The 22,420-nt window shown below is 37.7% G+C and overlaps 1 protein-coding gene and 1 long non-coding RNA gene across 2 annotated transcripts in view; one reads left to right on the top strand and one right to left on the bottom strand.

Moving 5' to 3' along the window:
• Positions 1–22,420, top strand: part of GRIN3A (glutamate ionotropic receptor NMDA type subunit 3A) — a 163,178-nt gene that overhangs the window by 91,819 nt on the left and 48,939 nt on the right. The window contains exons 4-5 of the mRNA XM_003911427.5: positions 16,487–16,632; positions 20,731–20,846. Coding sequence (XP_003911476.2) covers positions 16,487–16,632; positions 20,731–20,846 — 262 coding nt within the window. The remainder of the gene's footprint in view (positions 1–16,486; positions 16,633–20,730; positions 20,847–22,420) is intronic.
• The window catches only part of LOC103878189, a 39,869-nt gene continuing 18,383 nt past the window's right edge, over positions 935–22,420 (bottom strand). The window contains exons 4-5 of the long non-coding RNA XR_002517485.2: positions 16,209–16,369; positions 935–993 (exon numbers count right to left, since the gene is read on the bottom strand). This is a non-coding gene — a long non-coding RNA (uncharacterized LOC103878189). The remainder of the gene's footprint in view (positions 994–16,208; positions 16,370–22,420) is intronic.

Below are 22,420 nucleotides of genomic sequence, written 5' to 3'. Positions count from 1 at the left end.
GACAAACAGCACATGTTCTTACTCCAACATGGGAGTTAAAAAAATCGATCTCACGGAGACAGAGAGTAGAATGGTGGTTACCAGAGGTTAGGAAGCATGGGGGGAGGGGTGATGAGGAGAGGTTGCTTAATAGGTACAGAAACACAGAAGAAATAAGTTATAGTGTTTGGTAACACAGTAGGGTGACTGTAGTTAACAATATATTATATTTCAAAACAGCTAGAAGAAAAAATTAGGAATGCTCATAACACAAAAAATGATAAACATTTGAGATTATTAATATCCTAATCATCCTGAATTGATCATTACACATTGTATGCATGTCTCAAAATATCACATGTAACCCATAGATATGTGCAATTATTGTGTATTAGTAAAAAATAGAGGGAACGGGACATCTAAATAACAAGCTCTGCCCCAGAAAATGGGGGCATAGAGAAAGTGAGATGAACTCCAAAATACTCATGATGATCACTAAAAAATCAACAATGGCTACTTCTGAGGAAGGCAATAGAATTAGAGAGGAAAAAAGAGATAATATGTTTTTTTATGCTATAAAACTTCTGTTTGAGTTTTACAGTGAGAATGGAGTCATGTATTACTTGTCAGATTAAATGAATGAGTATGATTTTGAAGAATTTTTATGAAGTAGGACTAGGTAAGTTCTTCCATAATTTCCCATTAGAACAGTTCAAACATTGATACAAATGTTCTGGGTTGTTTTTATTCCATTTTACCTTTACCACATACATATCTAGGTATTCACACTGTTTTTGTTTGAGCGACTAATGTAATGCCAAAGGGCTAGGAACTAAGTTCTGGTCCCACATTTTCAATAATCGAGTCTTTGATCTTAAACAAGTCCTAACATTGGTCAATTCTGGTTTCTTCATCTGTAAACGAAGGATTTTTAATTAAGTTGTAACATCACCTTAGGTCTAACATTGTGTAATTCTGAGAAGAAATAGTCCACCTGGAAATGAGCCGGTTTATCTGAAAATTATCAGAAAATGAAGAAAAGAAAAAAAGAAAAAGGAAGAGTTAAAATCAATTTTTATCCATTTAAAAAATGAAAATTATATACGTTTAAGTTGTCTAACATGTTTTATATATGTGTACATTGTGAAGTGATTTTTACCAATTTGCATATTTATAACCTTATATAGCTACTTTTGTTTTGGTATAGTAAGAATATTTAAATCTACTGTCTAACCAAATTTTACATATACCATATACTATTATTAACTACAGTCACCATAGTGTACATTAAATTCCCAGAACTCATTCATCTTATAACTGAAAGCTTGTACTCTTTGACCAATATCTCGCCATCCTCTCCACACCCAGTCCCTGGCAACCACCATTCTACTCTGCTTCTACAAGTTTGAATTTTTTTTTTATTCCACATAGAAGTGGAATTATACAGTATTTGTCTTCATGTGTCTGGCTTATTTCATTTAACATAATGTCCTCTAAGTTCACCCATGTTGTCATAAACAGCATTATTTACTTCCATGTTAGAGCTGAATAATATTCGTGTGTGTGTATGTGTGTGTGTGTGAGAGAGAGCGAGAGAGAGAGAAAGAGAGAGAGAGACAGAGAGAGAGAGAGAGATTTAGGTTGCTTACATGATTTGGCTATTGTGAATAGTGCTGCAATAAACTTGAAAGTGGAGATATTTTTTTCAAGTACTGATTTCAGTTCCTTTGAATATATACCCAGGAGTGGAAGTGATGGATCATATAGCAGTTCTATTTTTAGTTTTTTGAGGAAACTCCATGCTGTTAGCCATAATGGCTGTATCATTTTACAATACCACTGTCAGTGTACAAGGGTTACCTTTTCTCCATATCCTCACAAACCCTTGTTATTGTTTAACTTTTTGATAAGAGTCATTTTAACAGGTATAAGGTGATAACCCATTGTGGTTTTGACTTGCGTTTCCCTGATGATTAGTGATCTTGAGCACTTCTTCATATACTTTGTGGCTATTCGTATATCTTCTTTGGAAAAATATCTATTCAAGATCCTTAGCACATTTTAATTGTATTATTTATTTTTATTTGTTTGTTTTCTATTGAGCTGAAAGAGTTTCTTATATATTTTCGATATTAGCCCCATGTCACGTATATCAGTGGTCCCCAACATTTTGGCACCAGGGACCAGTTTCATGAAAGGCAATTTTTCCACAGACGGTGGGGAAAGATGGTTTGGGGATGATTCAAGTGCATTACATTTATTGTGCACTTTATTTCTATATTATTACATTGTAATATATAATGAAATAATTTCTACATTATGATACACAACTCATCATAATGTAGAATCAGTGGGAGCCCTGAGCTTATTTTCCAGCAACTAGATGGTCCCATGTGGGGGTGATAAAAGACAGTGACAGATCATCAGGCATTAGATTCTCATAACAGAATCATTAGATTCTCATAAGAATCTAATGCATGCCACCTGGATTCCTCACATGCGGAGTTCACAATAGGGTTTATGCTCCTATGAGAATCTAATGCTGCTGCTGGCAGGAGGCAGAGCTTAGGCTGTAATGTGAGTGATGGGGAGTGGCTGTAAATACAGATGAAGCTCCATTTGCTCACCCACCACTCACCTCTTGCTGTGTGGCCAGTTCTTAACAGGCCATGGACCAGCTGGCCTAGGGGCTGGGGATATGGCTTGGGTATATGGCTTGCAAATACTTTATCTCATTTCATAGGTTGCCCTTTCATTTTGTTGATTATTTACTTTGCTAGGCAGAAACTGTTTAGTTTGATGGAATCCCATTTGTTTAATTTTACTTTTGCCTGTGTTTTTAGAGTCATATTAATAAAGTCATTACCAACACCAATGTCTTTTGTGTTGTGAAAAGAATCTTTTCCTCTGTGTTTTCTGGTAAGATTTTTATATTTTCAGGTCTTGCATTTAACTCTTTAATCTATTTTGAGTTGGTTTTAATGTATACTGCAAGGGACCAATATTATTCATTTGCATGTGGATATTCAGTTTCTCTAATATCATTTATTGAAGAGACTATCCTTTCACTATTGTGTGTTCCTGGGACCTTCATTGAAGATTAGTTAGCCATATATGCATGGATTTATTTTGGGGTTCTCTGTTCTGTTCCATTGGTCGATGTGTTTGTTTTTATGCCAATACCATACCATTTTGATTACTATAGCTTTATAGTATATTTTGAAATCAAGTATTATGATGTCTCTAGCTTTGCTCTTTTTTCTCAAGATTGCTTTGGTTATTTGGGTTCTGTTGCAGTTACAAAATCATGAATTTTTTAGTTACTTTTTAAACAAATACTGGTATAACATATGATTATCAAACAATCAAATAGCTACCACCCACAGTTACTTTTTTAAACCAATGAAATACATTTAAGTGCAATTGCGTAAACTAATTAACATCATGAAGTTTTAGGTTCTAAGTCAACTTTTTATTTTTTTTCTTTTTCTATGCTTTTGGCATATTCATGCATCCAACACTTAGTAAGAATTTACTGATACTATCTAATCACCAGAGAGACAGTTCATAAAGCTGGTCTGCTCTTTCAGTTTTCACTTAGCCTATTTCTCCCCATGAACTGTAATCTCCACATTTCACGTTTAGTCTGTGTATTAGCCTGTTTTCATATGGCTGATAAAGACATACCAGAGACTGGAAAGAAAAAGAGGTTTAATGGACTTACAGTTCAACATGGCTGGGAAGGCCTCACAGTCATGGTGGAAGGCAAGAAGGAGTAAGTCATGTCTTACGTGGATGGCAGCAGGCAGAGAGAGAGAGGCTGTGCAAGGGAACTCCTCTTTATAAAACCATCAGATCTCATGAGACTCATTCACTATCACAAGAACAGCATGAGAAAAACCTGCCCCATGATTCAATTACCTCCTACTGGGTCCCTCCCACAACACATGGGAATTGTGCGAGTTACAACTCGAGATTTGTGTGGGGACAAAGCCAAACCATATCTGTCTGTTTGCTGTGAGGATTACACAAGGTAGTAGAAACAGAACTAACATTCCGGTTAAGTTCCAGAGGCAGGATACAAGTGCAATATGTCAAATGTATGCCATAGCTCCACTTCACTGTCGAATCTTGGCCAAATTGCTTAATCTCACTAATCCTCATTTATCTCAATTACAAACTTTACAAATCATTGCATGTGTTTTTTGTTACTGATGCATGAAAATTTTCTCAAATTTGCAAAGAAAGAAGAAGGAAAGTGTCTTTTTTACTCAGTTGCCTTCAGATGCTTGGCTCACAAAGCAAAATGCTACTTCAGTTGTGCTGCTCTTGTGATTCATGTAGCAGAAGAAAATGTGCTGAACAGAAAAGAAAGATAAGTAAACACTACATTAGTCATAAATTGGGAGATGGTCTCAACTGGAAATGCCAGGTAGAAAGCTACAGGCATGCTGCCCTGAAGGAGGCAGGGGAGAAGAGAGGCATCCACTATTCCTAAATGTAGTTATTCAGAATAGATGCCTGAATCTTTGAGGGTTCCTCCATAATAATGGCTCACTCACTGATTCTCTCAGAATTCCAGAACAAAGACAAATCGACTATTTAGCCATGACAAACAAAATTATGAGATACAGCCAAGTCACCCCAAAGAGCTAGCCTAAGAGAAAAATAAAGCAAGAGGAAATGATTTTTATTTTTATTTTTATTCAGTAGTTTATCTTTCTGTTTGTCTGATGATTTGCTTTTAGGAGTCTGTGAGGCTGGTTTCCTGGGGTCTGTGCTGTATAATTGCTTACCTTTCGGCTAAACCTTCTACTGATATTTTTGTACCCAGCTCATCTTGAATGAAGGCCAAATTGGACATGCTTTAATATTTAATCCTTCTGAGTTATCTAATTAAGTAAAAACTGGCATTTTAAAAGTTCTTATGCCATGAGGATTTGAGTAGCTGTGCCAAAAGGCTTACATCACTAGACTGGAGGTAAATTTATAGCTGTTTTTATTCATTTGCATTTCATCAGCCCAGAATTGCTGACTCTAGGTTCAGCAAGGACCTTACTGCCTGCTCAGTCTGCGGGCTACGGTACACTGCTGGTGATGGGCAATGACTCAAGAGAGAAGTTTGAGTTCCACAGTCCACAGGTCATTTTTCACCTTGAAGTTTGGCTGTGTAGCAAGTCAACTATATAAACAAAAAGCCAGGGTTATTCTGATGCCATGGGCTTAAAGGAATCCTCCTTTTTTTTTCTGTAAGAAGCTCTACAGCATCAGTTCTGGCCTCAGCTGACCTAGTTCAGCCCCAGTCCTGACAATTACAGTGAAATCACATCTTAAGGTGAATAATGGGTCTAAGGTAATTATATTGTGATCATAATTACCTTTAAAAGTCCCGTGTAAGACAGTATCATACTCGGTAGTTAGATTCTAGAATCAGCTTATAAGTATGCATAACAACTGATTCCAACAACATAGGCTGAAGAGCCTGGAGAAAGTTATCTCATGTCTCTAAGCTTCATTTCATTCATGCATGAACTGGAGTTATTAACAGAGCCTACCTCGTAGGGCATAGGGAGGCGAAATGCAATGATGAATGTGGAGGGCCAAGCACATAAACCAGCACAATCAATGATAGCTACTAGTATGAAAGATTGTTATGGGCTAGTTCAACTCCTACAGTGGGTTGTTGGCTACATGTACAATGGCTAAACTCTTTCAATTAGCCATTTTTCAGATAAGGGAACTGAGTGAGTCTAATGCCGAGCAGTTAAGGGGATAGCTAGTAATGCCAAAAACTTGTTTACTGTGTACTGTGGTAATCCAGATCATATACGATAGAGCCAGCTCTGCCCAGTTTTCTCATTTACTGTTTCCATAAACTTACAGAAGTTGGTTAGCTATTCTAAGGATTTTAAAAGTTCATACATATAAACCATTCAACAGGGCCTGGCACACGATGAACTAAATCATAAACATCATCACCATTATGGTTATTATTATCCCATGCTTTGTGTGGAAACACCAATAGTGTTGGCAGCACCAGTGGTGAAATAATTTGTCTTACACATAAGGGAGAAATGGACTTAACTCCACAAGATTACTCAACATAAAATAGGATTTGAAGGGGATTTTCAATAAGACAATTGGAAGAGGCTCAGGGAACTAAAAAGGACAGACTGCTCCAGATGAATAAAGTGAGAAGACATGGAGGCCAGGGTCATAGAAGAGGCAAAACAAAATGACTTGCATGAAAGAAAGGGAAAGACAAGAAACAAAGAGATAGAACATTTGCAGCAGAATAGTAATGATTCCTTTGTTGAAATTCTATAATTCATTGGCTTGGTCTCCGTGGTATCTAAAAGTAGACAGATACTTCACTTGGAGACCAGGACAATAGGCTCTACTCTTTTATTACAATAAATGAGACAGAAAAGTACTGAGGTACATCCAGAGGCTCAGGAAATGAGTACTGCGGTTCTCTTTCACAGATGTTGCTGAGCAAATATAATTCAGAAAATCATTCCTTAGAAAAGAAAATAAAGACTAGAAACTTACACTTTTATAAATAGTAGATGGGGAAAGTTGAACATAGGATACCAGAGAGAAACAAGGAACAGTTATTTTTATTAGCCATATTCATGTGGGGAGGGGACCGATGTTATTTGGCCCTGAGTTAGGATTTTTCAGTCTCACTCTTACGTTACTTTTTGTGACCTGGAGCAAGTCCCTTCTTCACACTTCTTATTATGGGCCTAAATCACCTTCTTGCCTAGATCAGGAAGTATAACGTTTAGATACAAAGGCTCTGGAATTAGATTAAGTTCAGAACTCTCCTTTATGCCTATTTCCTGAGGTATCTGCGACACATTAGTTAAATTCAAGCCTTAGTTTCTCATGTGAAAGTTGGAGATTGTAACAAATATTGCTTATTTAGTATTGTTGTTAGAGGTTTAAATCATATAATTCATGTTAAGGTGTTAGCAAAATGCTTGAAATACAGGAAGTACTTAATAAATAGGAAATACTTAATAGATGGAAACTACCTGTATTGTTATCTATAAAAATAAAAGAATGGACTAAAAATCTCTAACATCTCCTCTAGTTATTCATTGTTTTCTCTAGCCCATGCTCCATATTTTTACAGCCTCCCAACTTAGACATCTCTCTTCTAGTTTATTCCCTAGCTCCCACCTGTAAACCGAGTGGAAAAAAGAAATGTTAAGATGTCCAGTGCAGAAGCAGAAATGTGTATGAGGGAAGAAGGAGCAGGTCTCAGTCCTCCTACAGCCACCACTAAGATTGCTAGAAGTTGAATACAAATGTTTGAACCCCACAGGGCACACAGGAATGTCTTGTTTTAGAAAATTTGGCTGATAGATTTAGCTTGCTTTCCACCTTTTACGAATGAATAGGATACAGAAGCCATCAGACTGTTTGTGACTTGTGAATGAAATAATATGCATGGATGCATTTTGTAAACAGCACTGTTCAAATGATGCTGTTGTTCCTGCTGTTGCTCTAACTGTGATAAGCATATTGTTTGTAAACCCAAAGGTTATGGGCTATTTGTCATATTTCTATAAACTGGCACTAGTTTTTTGGATTAAATTATCATTAGGTTTGAGTAACGCCTATCTTATCTACAGCTTCTCAAAGAAGAGAAACCTTTCCTGGAGGCAGTTATATATTAGAGAAAAATTTAAAATAATATTTTTGAGATAATAATATATACTAGAGATAAGTAAACTAGAGATTAATAGTGCAGGTTCTCAGGTTTCTGGATTCATGTCCTTGATCTGCCACATTCCGGTTGTGTGCCTTGAGCAAGTTGCTCACTCGCTCCAAGCTTCCGTTCCTCCATCTTTAAAACGGGGAAAACAACTGTATGTACCACAAAAGGATGTCGCGAGCGTTCAACAAAGCAGTGAATTTAAGATCCTGGCACAGTGCCTGGAATGAGGGAGGCACCCAATAAAGGTTAGCTATTATCATTATTAAAATAATAGAAGACATAATATGGAGATAATAAATATCTCCACTTTAATGATATGGCAGATACACAAAGTCTGGATGAAAAGGATGTGGAATGGAGGAAAGTGGCAAAGAAGAAGTTGGAATGAACAAAACTCAGCTAGAGTGAGTGCAGTGGCTCAGGCCTGTAACCCCAACACTTTGGGAGGCCGAAGCAGGCAGATCATTTGAGGTCAGGAGTTTGAGACCAGCCTGGCCAACATGGTGAAATCTCTTCTCTTCTAAAAACATGCACACAAAAAATAGCTAGGCATGGTGATGCATGCCTATAATCACAGCTACTTGGGAGGCTGGGGCATGATAATCACTTGAATCCAGGAGACGGAGGTTGCACTGAGCCAAGATAGTGCACTCCACCCTGGGTGACAGAGTGAGACTCCATCTCAAAGATAAATAAATAAAGTGAGTAGGTGGGCCAATTTTTATAACCTCAGCCTTATGGGGTCTGCTCTGAAATCATCTGTCCCTGGGATAGAATCTAAAATCAGTCCAAATGTCATACTGTTGCTTCAGTTTGAAATTTTGTGACCAGAGCCTTCCTGTTACTAGTCCTAAAAGGAAGCAGAGAGCTGCAGTAGTCAAGACCTCCAGTAAGGAGACTGATACTCCAGTGCAGCTAGAAATAAGGTGTCATCACACTACAGCCTAAATCTGGATAGCGCCAGGAAGCCTGCTGAGATTTATTAAACCTACCTTGGTTTATTTACCTGCAAAGATGACTCTTTCTAAGTAACCATTAGGATTTTAGAATAGAGAGAAAAAATTGAAGTATGGGAGTCAAGAAGCTAGTTAGATTCAAAATGTCTTTATCAGGGGACAGCAAACATTTCCTGTTTGGGCCAGGTGGGCCATATGGCTTCTTTTGAACTTACTCACCTCTACTGTTGTAGTGCAAAAACAGCCATAGACAATACATAAATGAATGGGCATGGCTGTGTTCCCATAAAATTTGATTGACAAAAACTGGTAGCAGGCTAGATTTGGCGCATAGACCATAATTTGCTGACCCCCAGTCCCTACAAGAGACTTGATGCAATGACTCAAGTTGTCAGAAGAACCTGGGCTAAGGCTCATATAAATCAAACATGATGTCGAAGAATGTTGTTGACTAGAGATTAGCTGACCTAACATAGAGGGCTTCAGAATGAAGAAGGGAGAGGCAGCAAACTGTTTAAATTTAAATGGAGGAAGCAGCTTCTGTGCAAGAAAATAGGAATAACACAAAAAGTAACTGCAGCATAAGATGTACTTACTAATTCACATTAGAAAAAATACAGGGTGGACCTCAGCAACATTCTTTTCAGCATTATTTTTCTGTATTCTAATATTCAGAGCATGAGTAATAACTAGGGTAAACATACATACTTGTTTTCCAGAACAGTCCTGGTGTGTCTTTTGTCCTTATGTAATCATCAATCGTGTCCCCTTTTAGAGAACTGTCCTAGTTTTCACTATAAATTATATGATCACAACTATAATAACCAAAATGATTTTGAAGTTGCAGCACAAATAGGTATGTATTAGCTGGATTTTCACAAGACTTGTACAATAATACAAGTCTATAAATGCAGAATGTAGGGCTAGATAAGGGTATGTTAAGAACTTCAAGTTGGAGTTGGTTTTCAATCCAACTTTATCACTTTCTGATCATGTTAGACAAGCTGTTTAATCTCCCTGAATCACAGCTCCTCATATGTAACAATAAATAATAAAAGTAGTAATCTCATTAGATATAAATTTATTAGCATATAATAAATATTATAACATATTAGCTGTTATTTTATTGTTATACATTCAGATAGAATCAATTGGTTGTGTGGAGACAAAAGTCACCCTTATTTACAGAAGATATCCCTCAAGTGGAGTAATTTTCTTGTCACTGGAGACAATCAAGCAGAGGTGTAACAGGCACTTCATGGGAATATTATAAGTAAAATCTTGCTACTCAAAGCCTGGTCCATAAACCATGACATTTGCATCAATTAGCAGCTTGTTGTTGCAGAATCTCGAGCTCCCACCTAGACCTACTGAATCGGAATCTACATTTTGAAGAAACCTCAGGCAGTACATTTAACCTTGCTATAAAGCAGCAGTCTCCAACCTTTTTGGCACCAGGGACCAGTTTTGTGGACAATTTTTTCATGGATAGGTGGGGGGTGGGGGTGATGGTTTTGGGATAATCCAAGTATATTACATTTATCATTAGATTCTCTTAAGAAATGTGCAGCCTAGATCTCTCACATTTGCAGGTCACAATAGGGTTCATGTTCCTGTGAGAATCTCATGCCGCTGCTGACCTGACAGGAGGCAGAGCTCAGGCCATGATGCTTGCTTGCCCATGGCTATGTTGCCTGGTTCCTAACAGACCATGGACCATTACCTGTCCATGGCCCGGGGGTTTGGAGCCCTGCTAATTGTCCACTGATGACTCAGACATTAGTGGATGATTAAAGTTACAAAGCCCCTTCCATCCCTGAGACCACTTGATAGTATAGCATCCACAGGTTATAAATGGATAAAGGAATGCCGTGGAAGGGAGCTGTGAATTCAATACATACTATATCCTATTCCATTAGGCAGGTTAGGAATAGTCCTTTCCACCCAACTCCAAAGAACATAATACCAGGTCCAGTGACTACATTTCACTGATGAATTAAGTATTAATCTCAGATGGGTACAGATGTAGACCTTAAGTGAGTATACTCAGCATTGGGATTATTTTTTAATCTGCGGCATTACATCTGCCTTAGACATAGCAACTTGATTATTTCCCGAGTTTGACTCATTTTGTTTTGAGCCATTTCTCTGCTTCCTGGGGAATGTCTGTTTGATTATTCTCCATGTAGGTACTCTGCGTAGAGTTCAGTATTCCATTAATACTGAACAATTCACATACAAATAGACAGTTTAACCTTAGATATTTCCCCGAGGCCTAAAGAGGTTGATGCAAATATAAACAGAATCGGAAGAGCTGGTGAGGTATTTAGCTGAAACTTTAAAGAAATGCTTCTCTCACTGGGACTTCTTGGTAATGGCTGTAATGCAGCTCAAATGCTTAAGCTCTTGTACACTTTTATCCTTTTTCCTTGATGCAGGCTTTCTGACATCCCTGGCTGTCTGAATTACACACAGGGTAGACTATCCTGCCCCACTGGGTTGCATCAATAGCTTCTTAGATCCCTTTTCTGATTCTATTATTCTGTGACTGCTGAGTAGCCCATGGTTATTTTTCAATATAATCTCACACACAGAAAGAAGAATATATCCTTTTGAAAGAATTAAAGTAACAAAGGAAAAAATTAATTTTAAGGAGAAAAAAGACAACAAGAGGTGTGACGAAAAGCATCAAATTTTTAATGTATCTAACCTAATTTCATTAATTCTCTTAATAATGATGATAATTCATGTATTATGCCAATGTTTATCAAGTATACACTATGTGTTTGTTGCATAACAATGATAATAATAATAGCAGTTAACATTTGTTGAAGACTTACAACCACATGAATGAGATCACTATGGGCACCATCCTCATGGAAACTTACAATCTAGCAGGGAAGGCAAATTACAAAAATAATTCCAAGTGTTGTCAGTGCTATGTGAAACTGTAGGTATAATGGGAGGATGTTACAGGTCTAGGGGTCAGTGAAGGCTTTCCTCAGGAAGTGACGTTTAAGAGTTAGCTAGACAAAGAAGCAGGGATGAGGAAAAAGTGTCCCAGGCAGATTGAAGACTATATGCAAGAGCTCTGATCAAGCAAAATGTTTGTTTTGGAAATAAGAGAACTGGCCAAAGCTTGGAAGGCCAGGAGGAGAGTAAAATGACAAGGCTAGGAAAAGGAAGGCAGGAGCCAAACATGCTGAACCTTAGAGGCCATGTGAGGAGTTTGGACTTCATCCCAAGGGCCATGGGGAACCGTTGATGGGTATTAAGCAAGTGAGGGACATGATCAGATCTGAATTCTACAGTTTTCTCTGAGTGGATTAGAAAGGAAGAAAGGGAATATGTGGATGATAGAAATGACAGTGACTCGAATAAGAGCAGTGGCAGTGTTTACAAAACATCTCCATGTTAGAGTGTCAGGCTAATAAGATGCCTTCTCTCCTGCAGTCTGGTTATTTGCTAACCCTTACAGGAACTTTCCATTCTCAGAACCTCAGAACCTTTGCCTTCACAGAGCCAATAAGGCAGATATGGGAGCTGATAAGCAAATACAACAGAAAGTCATGCAAAGGAAAAACACAAAGAGACAGTCCTCCACCAGAATTCTGAGACTGGGTCTGCTAGTTCCCTGATTCCTGCCATGCTTTGGAAAGGAATAATGTGCTGGTGCATTCAGAAAAGAAAATGAGACCCAGAAAAGCAGGATTTCCCTAAAAATAAGTCATAGGCCATAAAAGTATTATCACAACATAATGTGAAGAATGTAATTCTGGAAGGAATTCTGTTCCTATATGAGAGAAAGGTATTTTAATTAATGATTATACAGCCCTTTTACCTTAAAGAGAGGGTTTATTTAGAAAGCTTGAGTTGTAAGCTATACTGTTAGCATAGTTTGTGCTAAGTGAGATGACAAAGCTGTCACCTTCCTCTAAGTTCAAATAATAGTTATCAATTAATTACTCATCAAGTATTTTCTTGAGCAACTACACAATGAAAGGCATTAGAAATACAAGGATAAATTAAAATTAACATTATTCTTGTTTACATGGAGCTTCCAGTTAGTGAAGAACCTGAGAGTCTAGACACTAATCACCTGATTACATAATTAAATTTAAAACTGCAACTGTAATAGATTCTACAAAAGATAGGCATATGTACTGGGCTTACGAAAAAAGAATGTGGCCTACACAATAAGTTAGGGAAGTAATTACTGAACTGAGAGCAGAAGAATGCATATAAGTTAAATGGATAAAGCAGGATAGAAAAATAGGCTAGATAAAATGAATTAACTTGACAAACAGATGTAGATTACCTGCAAGGTGCCAAGGGGTCGTGATAGGTAACCATACTACACAAACAAATGAAACTTAGTCTGCAAGTTACAGAAAATAGGATGGGCTGAAGCTTATTAATTCCTAGTTGTGAGAAGTTGGTGTTACTTTAACTATCCAAGCCTCAGTGTTTTAATCTGCAAAATAAGAAAATAACATCTATCATGTAAGATTATTGTGAAAATGTTAAAAGCCCTTAGCTTACTGCCTGGCATACAAGTATCAAATTTTGTAATGACCAGATGGAGGCAGTCAGTATGATATAGTATCAGAAGCAGTGTTCTACAGTTGTCTAAAGCTGAATGTCTTTGATCAGGCTGAATTCAAATCCCAGGTACAATTACTAGCTCTGTGACCTTGGACAAATGACACACTTTCTAATCTTCAGTTTCTTTATGTAAATAGATGATACCTCACATTTATTGGTAGGATCACAGGAGATAATGCACGGAAAGGTCAAAGATTGCTTAAATAAATATTTGCCTACATATTTTATATGTGCAAGCTACTGTATCAACGCAGATAAATAAGTAGTTACGTTTTTCTATTGTTGTTGTTTTGGGTAGGAGGTAGAAGCTAGGCTAGACCAGAGGCTTCGCATAGAAAATTTTGACCTAGGTCTTTGCCTACATATTTTATATGTACAAGCTACTATGTCAGCACAGATAAATAAGTAGTTTTGTTATTGTTGTTTTTCTGGGTAGGAGGGTGAAGCTACACAAGACAAAAGACTTCACATAGAAAATTTTGACCTAGGTCTTGAAAAATGAATAGATGTTGGGCAGACAATGCTGATAAATGTGCCTTGCTCAAGCCATATGACTGCAATTTGCTACTATGAGAACAGACCAGGGGGTTCAAGGCATAAGGATAATATTTTTTAAAGCCTGGTGAGCTCCTCCTAATAAACATCATCACTTCAGTTGTTGTCATGAGCTAGAATGCAAGATGATGTAGTAGATAATAGCATATGCTTTGAAATAAGACAGACATGGATTTTGAGCCAGTCCCTGCTACTTACAACCGCATGACTTTACTGAGCTTCAGTTTACTCATCCCTAAGAGGAAGTAACAACAGTGCCCTCTTCATGAAGCTATTATGAGGATTCAGCACGATAATGCATGTAAAGCTCTAAGTATCATGTTTGGCACATAATAAGAGTTTAATAAATGTTAAATATTCTTATTATTGTTGATGTGGCATTAAGGTTATGCTGACATAAAACATTAGAATTTGTTCACTGCATGGAACAGTTACATTAAACTCAGAGTAAGCTATATTACTTACTTAACAGTGGAATGCCAAAGAAATACAACGAACAACCAGGTTTTAAGAGTTCCTATATGGCAGTGGTTGCAGGTATTTATCTTTGTCACCCTAGTAACTTTGAGAGCTGTACACAGTAGACCTTCAATAAATGTTGAATAAATGAATGATTTTGCTTATTTTAAAATATTTTTCTACCTACAAACATGACAAGTGTTTCTGCAGATAATCTGTAAATAAAAAAATACGTCTGTAAATTCAACACCAATGAGTTTTCTTCCAAGTTGTGTGTGTATGTGCATGTGTGTGTGTGTGTGTGTGTGTGTGTGTGTATAATATATATGGGAAATCATAGCATTTAAATAAATGTATACATATTTAATTTTTATCATACCATATGAAAGTTTTTTTCCACTTGTCATATGAGCATTCGCCTTGTTTTATGAAACATACTTTACAAACGTGATTTATATGTTGCATTACACTCTATAAGAATATGCCATTATCAGGAGAATGGCATGAGCCTGGGAGGCAGAGCTTGCAGTGAGCTGAGATCATGCCACTGCACTCCAGCCTGGGCAACAGAGCGAGACTCTGCCTCAAAACAAAATCAAAAAAAGAATATGCCATATAATTTATTTAACTATTACCATATTGTTAGATGTTTACTGTGTGTCAAAACTAATTCATCTTCAAATATATGTTATTTGTCACCATATTCGGTGAGTTCTTAATCATTTTTAGGGTAAACAACTTAAAAACCTAATTCTTAACAAAATACTCTATATTATCTCCCTCCTAGATGAAAATTACAAACACATTTACAAAAACTATGGCCTACTATTTCAGGAGGTTTATAAACTCCATGAAGCCCATCCATAGATTTCTGTCCCCAGGGATTCATATCAGAACTAATTACGTAAAATGTTAATATTGAGCAAAACAAAAATGTGCAAAGACTTGACTTTAATTATTGTGGAGATGTATAATCTCTAAAATATTGCTGACTACAGTAATGTGGCCCAATCTCAGTTCATTCTTATGTTCTAAATAGTCCATGCTTTACACATTAATCCTTCTCTACAACTTTCATTGAATAGTAAGTTTTTGTGTGATATATCTTTATTCTCCTTAGTAACAGAAAGTCTCTGCAGGACTCCCAATGCACAGTCTTTTCTCGTGGTGACATGGTTTGGCTGTGTCCCTACCCAAATATCATCTTTAATTGTAGTTCCCATAATTCCTACGTGTTGTGGGAGGGACCAGCTGGAGATAATTGAATCATGGGGCAGTTACCCTCATGATTTAGGTTGCCTGTTATGATAGTGAGTGCTCATGAGATCTGATGATTTTATAAGGAGCTTCTCACTTCACTCGGCACTCATTGTCTCTCCTGCTGCCCTGTGAAAAGGTGCCTTCTGCCATGACTTTAAGTTTCCTAAGGCCTCCCCAGCCATGCAGAACTGTGAGTCAATTAAACCTCTTTTGTTTTTAAATTATCCAGTCTCAGATATTCCTTCATAGCAGCGTGAGAACCGACTAATACACACGGTGAGGTCTTGCATCCTGGAAACCTATGAAATTGTTAGATCTACTCCTGCCACCCTCCCCTCTGTCACTCCAAATTATCTTAAATACCATTCCATTTGAGCAAATGTACAGCATAACTCAGCATTAGATAATGCAGTTATTTGAAAGAAAGACAGCATTTTATAATAACACCAAAAATAAATTCAATAAACAAAATGTAATATAGTATAAAGGTGACTAAATACAAAAGCGATGAAGTTACAACATTAGGGCAGGTTTATTGTAATCTCAGGATGCAAGGTTTTAACTTGGGTTTTATGTCATTTTAACCAAGAAGTATCACAATCTTTATTATGAACATACACTTTGTCTGATATGCAATTTACAATAATGAGACTGATTCTACATACCAATTTGCACAGCTTCTAAAGAATTCTAATAGGTTCTCAACATGCAAAAAATTGTTTTGTATTTTTTTGTTGTTTCCATCTGTTTGCTTCTAAAGATAGAACAATTTTTGATGTAAAAAGCATGTAGCCATGTCTGTACATTTCTATGTACATGTTTCTGCCTGCGGGGGTTAAAAAAGTTCCGAATTATTATTAAGTTTCAAAGAATTATGGAAAAATGTTTAAAAACAATTCTAAGAATAATTTTTATTTAAGCCATTTCTTTTTCTGCCTCATAGTTACATCATCCTTCCCAAGGATTCCGCTTTGGAACTGTCCGAGAAAGCAGTGCTGAAGATTATGTGAGACAAAGTTTCCCAGAGATGCATGAATATATGAGAAGGTACAATGTTCCAGCCACCCCTGATGGAGTGCAGTATCTGAAGTGAGTGTCAACCTCTTGGATCCAAAGAAAAATTCTCACTGAAGAGAAGTAATTTAGCTACTGATGTAGTGTATGTTAGTTTCTGAAAATGACAGACGAATCTACCCACGTTGTGTTAAGTAATACTTTACACTGTGTGAGATCCCAGGAGACAGTGTGAAATAGTTTTAATTGTGTGACCTAGATTACTTGTGACCTGCCTAGTCTCGAGTTGGTAGTAGCTTTGTTCAAAGAACCAGTGGGGCCATTAGCATAGCAGATGGTGGAGGAAGTAAATGCTGGCTTTACATCACTTGAGAAAACAATGGTGCTGAAACAGTCAAACACACAGGGAATACGGCCAGAGGATAAAGTGTCCCAAGGCAACCTTTTCCTTCACTGTGAATATATCTCTAAACCCAGGAAATGCCTCCTCTTGCCATGAGGAAATGGAATTTATCTTAGAGATTTTCTATAGAAAGGAAATAAGATAGACGACAATGATTCCCATGCCTGCATTCTTCTCATCAGAATTTATGAGAAGCAATCACAAGAAATCACACTGCCATGGCAGATTATCAGAGCCTGTAATTCAATGAAGTTGAATACAAAGGCAGACGGTGCAGTGATGGCTCTGCTCTGTCTAGTCTTCCTGAGAAAAGGGAAAGAATAGTTCCTGAAAAACAGGAAGGCATGAAGGTAAGCAGTCTTCTCCCTCCTGCTTGATGGAATCAGGTTAATAACAGATATCCACACCTCCAATTCCTAGAATTGTGCAGCATCAGGAAACTAGTTTCTCCATGGTCAGCGTCAATAATCTCCCCCATGGACAGCAGGACCTGCCACTTCAAATTCTTTTTTAAGAAAGAATAGAAATAAATAAATAATTTCGTGGAACATAAGGGTTTTGTCTTTCTCAACAACTTTAGAAACAGGCCACTTAAAATGTTTTATGGACTTTTAACTATAGCTTAGAGAAAAAGCCTCGTTCTCTCATATTTGCAAAATTATATATGATGTGTATTATGAAATGTCACTTTTAATTTTGCAAGAACATCAACACATTACAGTCTCTCTCTGACATGAAGTTTAGAGTCCCTTTGCCTCCCAGATCTCTTGTATTCTCTTCTTCGGGCAAATTTATGGTTGAAAGAAAGAATAAGCTGTCAGGGTAGCAATGGTTTCCAGCAAATGGCAGACAAACTGGGCTCTGCTGACAGTGTGAAAAAGGATGAGATGAGCTACTGCTGCAGTCCCCAGCACTTCCACTCCACTCAAGAAATTTATGTATCTCAGGAGCTCTACCTGAGAAGGCCCACATGCCCAGCACTGGTGCCACCCTAGCCTGAAGAGAAGCAATCTTCAGGAAAGCAGCCACAGATGAAGGCCCAAAACAAGTCCATTTTCCTTGGTAATACAACTAGCGAGTGGCAGAGTCAGGACTAGAACCAGGTCTCTGGAATCCAACCACTACTTCAGACTAGTCTAGGAATGATGGTGGAAGAGTAGGCCCTTGATGTTTGTAGAATAGTCCATGTTCCAGCAACATCTATGCTCCAGTTGGTATCTGAAAGCTAGTTAGAAATGCAGCAACTCCAGCCTCATCCCAAACTTACTGCATCAGAATCTTCATTTTAACAAGCTCCCCAAGCAATTCACTGATTGAGGTGAAATTGGAATATATGCAGAGCTTACCATTAATGCCCTCTCACCACTTCTCTCTGGGCCTTAACTCTCCACTTTCAGCCTAATCATTTCCTGTGCCCTTAGCCACCACTTCCCACAACCACAATCTTCATGTTACCTCCCTCACATCCCAGAGCACTGACCTACAAGGCGCAACCCCTAGCATTGCCTGTGCAAGGAAGGTTTCTATGTATTGAACCTGTCCTTTCCCTCTCCCATCAAAATTCTCTTCTACTTAATTCTACTCTCTCAGGGCCCTGCTTTCTCATTAACAGTTTTCTAAAAAATTAACTCCCAATAAAATGTTTATTCTTTTTATTATGTTAATATGTGACTGGTTTTCTCGTGATGTGTGATATATATTTTTAAACAATGCTTAAGAAAAGACAGGGCACGATTCTATAATAGAAATAACCATTGGGGGCCCTGCAAACCACAACAGTGATTCAGCCAGTCTTGAAGCTACTTGTACCTGGATCCCACTTGGCCATTTCCTCACCGGTGACTAAGGGTCCTATGGGAGTCTGAGAACTGACTACTTCTTGTCTTTTCGTGTGATTGAAATTTATTATAGCTATCTGCACTTTGCAGTCCAAAATCAAGAGTAGTTATTTAAGGAAGGATACCAGAGACATTAGGCTTTATGAATTACTGGTTTAAAAAAACTGAAATGAACCTCATCTTTTTTATTGTCATATTGCGACCACAAATATTTGTGGAATATTGGCAAATGATAACTTGCTACTAGGTAGCTGTCAAGGTACATTATGGTACTGTGACAGTCGAACTTTGATTGGAGAAACAGCTCTCAGCTCAGTTTTTATTTTATTGCCAGGATTCCATTAAGATTCCTTATCACCTCCTAGGAGATAATCCACATTGCCAACCCTTTCTGAAGCTTCCCATTATTGTAGAGCTGGGAGGTGCTTCATTTTGGTTGAAGTTAAATGTGGGCCTCATTGTAACTTAAATCCAATACGTCTTGGAAAAGGGGGTGCATTTTAAATTGGCTGTTTCACTTATTTGAAGAGTAGGATAAGAAAGCAATGGTCATTGGTACCAAAAAGGGAAGCTGACCAACCGACTACGTGTCTATACATGACCCAGACAAAGCCATTCGTGTAAAGATGTGTCTCCCGCCCACTGATGAATCTTCTGGGTGTCTAGGGATATCTTTCTCTTTTTGATTTTCTATGAATTCTAGTCATATTCTCCTCTGTTTAAAAGCCACACTGTGTTAAATTAGAACAGTCTCTCCACTGGATCTAAGAGAGGAAGGACTGAGCCCAGAAGGGATAGAAAAGAGTTACTCTTTTTGCAAAGCTGTTTGGACAACTCTAAGGGTAGAAAATCCTTTCTTTTTTTTAAATTAATAAATGTTTTTATTTTCAAAAAATAAATACCTACACCTACACAATAAAAAGGAACTGAGGTCGTTGTTGCATGAGATAGAAAGAAGTGTAATACAGAGTGCTTATTCTCAAGAAACTTTCACTTTAACTGGGGAGATAATATGGTGCACAAAATGGTTGCTTTTCTAGTCTTCAAATAATCCATTCCCTCTTTTTGGTCACAGCATCCTGCATTTCTTCATCCCTCTTCTACTCTCACTGATCTATGTGCGGTGAACCCCACCCCTGGCTCCAGGTTACACTGCCTAGCCAATAATAATAATAGTCCATTTCCATGGTAACAATATCCAGGGATGGGCTCATGACATAGTCACAATAAAAGCAAATTGGACTAAGAATTTTTCTGAAACTTTTCCTAATAGAAAATCCTCTCTTAAATGGATGTATGTCTTTCACTTTTGCAAAAAGAATTGGAAGTGGCTGAAAACAAAGAAATCGTTGCATGTATTTTAGACAGTTATTTCGTTTTAAAACTTCTCCTTCCTTGCCCTCTTTGTAGGTGGAAGCTCAGCCTGTGCTGAGACTCACCTTTCATTTGAACCTGGTCCCAATACTTACTAGCTGTGTAACCTGGTTTAAGTTACTTCAACCCTCTGAGCCTCAATTTCCTCATCTGTTATATCACAGTCGTTCTGAGTGATAAAATGTATAGAGAACAATGAATGCAATGCCTAACAACAAGAAGTCACTCTAATAGTGTAATAAGAATAAACCTTCTCTATGCACTTCCTATTCAATTCAGAGTGGCTCTGGCTTTACTGATGGATTTAGAAGTAATCAAAGGAGCTGGTAGATAAACCCATTGGAAAGATGTCACGCTCTCTTATAGGAGTGTCTGTTTCCCCTGGTCTGTAGTCTAGAGGTCAGTGAGAAGCCAAGACAGCTAAGTCAGTACCTAGGTAGCTTGTGCGGCCCTTAGTGTCCAGGTTTCTGTCCCCTAAACAAAAGCCGGCTGTCAGCCTTCATGCTTCCTTCCCATTAATGAATCATGTTCACTTTTCTCCTCTGGTCTTAAATATAGGAATGATCCAGAGAAACTAGACGCCTTCATCATGGACAAAGCCCTTCTGGATTATGAAGTGTCAATAGATGCTGACTGCAAACTTCTCACTGTGGGGAAGCCATTTGCCATAGAAGGTATTAATCAGTCACTCTTGATTCACCTTTATTCAGGATGTGCTCAGTTTGCCAACCTAGCAAGTCACAAATGCCAAAGTCAGAAGCAAAGAGCTATTCATCTTCCCTTGTTTTCATTTTCAACTCATAAGCACTTAGCTATGAAGTTGCTGAAGTTAGGAATTTATTTTTCACCTATTCAACAAATATTTATTTACCCAATTGTTAGAGGGAAAAAATTATTGTTACCCAAATGATGTTGCTTCAGATATGTGGGAGTGGTGGCACAGTGTAATAAATGGGGAATTAATTTAATTTAATCTGTATTGTGTGTGTGTGTGTGTGTGTGTGTGTGTAGTGGCAGGGTGTTGCTATGTGCTATGTTGCCCAAGCTTGTCTCCAACTCCTGGCCTCAAGTGATCCTTCCACGTCTGCCTCCCAAAATTCAGGGAAATCTGTATTTTCTAACAGCCAAATACTGTAGCAAATCTGATGGAAAAACTAAAATGATTACCTTTTACAGCGGGCAGGGCCCCAATATTGATCTAATCCAGTCTACTTATTTGATAAACAAGAAAACCCAGGAACATTACATAACATTTTCACAATTGTACAATTAGATGATAATACTGGGACTGAAATCTAAAGCTCATGGTTCTTAAATCAGTATTCTTCCACTAGTTGGAAAATAAGTAGGAAAAAAAAACTCATTCTATAGTTTAATACCCTTTAGGGTCCCAAACAAAACCTTGGGATCCTTGTTTGGGATCTCAGGTCTTTTTCTCCACTGGCAGCAAATTTTTCCTTCTAATGTGATCACCCAATCAATCAAACTTCAGAACCAAAGAAAGACTGTTTTGTCAGTAGCTCCTTTCATTCTGAATGATGGTTGATATATGGACCTGATAGTTTGAACCAGCAAATTTCACTTTTCCCAATTTCCAGCTTCCCTTCCCTGACAGTACATGCTGGCTCTCAAGACAGCCCATGCTGGCTCTCAAGACAGCTATGCTTACTTTTCAGAAAACACTTTGGCTTAAAACAATCCCATGGGGGTGCCCAACTGCTATTTCCAGAAATCTGTACTTTCCTGTATGTTAACTAGGATATCAAGACTATTCTGATTTCAATTTCCCAACCACAGTTGGTCTCTGTCTCCTCTAAATGTATCAGCAGATTTTTTACCTCTGTCTTTGTTTTCATGATAAATGAGAATGTTACAGCTGATGCTATTTCTCCACATCTTCTCCTAGCAGAAATCAGTCCCCTCTCCAGGCAAAGTGACCCCCACCTGAAGCTGGGATAGGACTCAGAAAGAGAGGCAATTAGCAATAGTAGTCTTTCATTAAGACTACCATCTAAGATAGCAAAGGGAGAAAAATAAAAAGCTAGAAAAATAAACAACATTCAGTATATAATCACATTTTTATGTAACAATGAAAAATTTCTCATTTTTTATGGCATCTGGGGATGTTACATTTTATTTCCGTCCTAGTTGCACTGGGTAACTGAGGTCCCTTCTGCCATTAGGAGCTACTAAGAATGAATCATGTGTAGAGGACATAAGAATGAGGGGCTCCATCTTCCACCTTTAT

Source organism: Papio anubis, chromosome 13, assembly GCF_008728515.1.
Source record: "Papio anubis isolate 15944 chromosome 13, Panubis1.0, whole genome shotgun sequence".
NCBI classification, from domain to species: domain Eukaryota; kingdom Metazoa; phylum Chordata; class Mammalia; order Primates; family Cercopithecidae; genus Papio; species Papio anubis.
The sequence above is the reverse complement of the archived record's forward strand: the minus strand, read 5'-3'. Positions and strand labels throughout refer to the sequence as shown.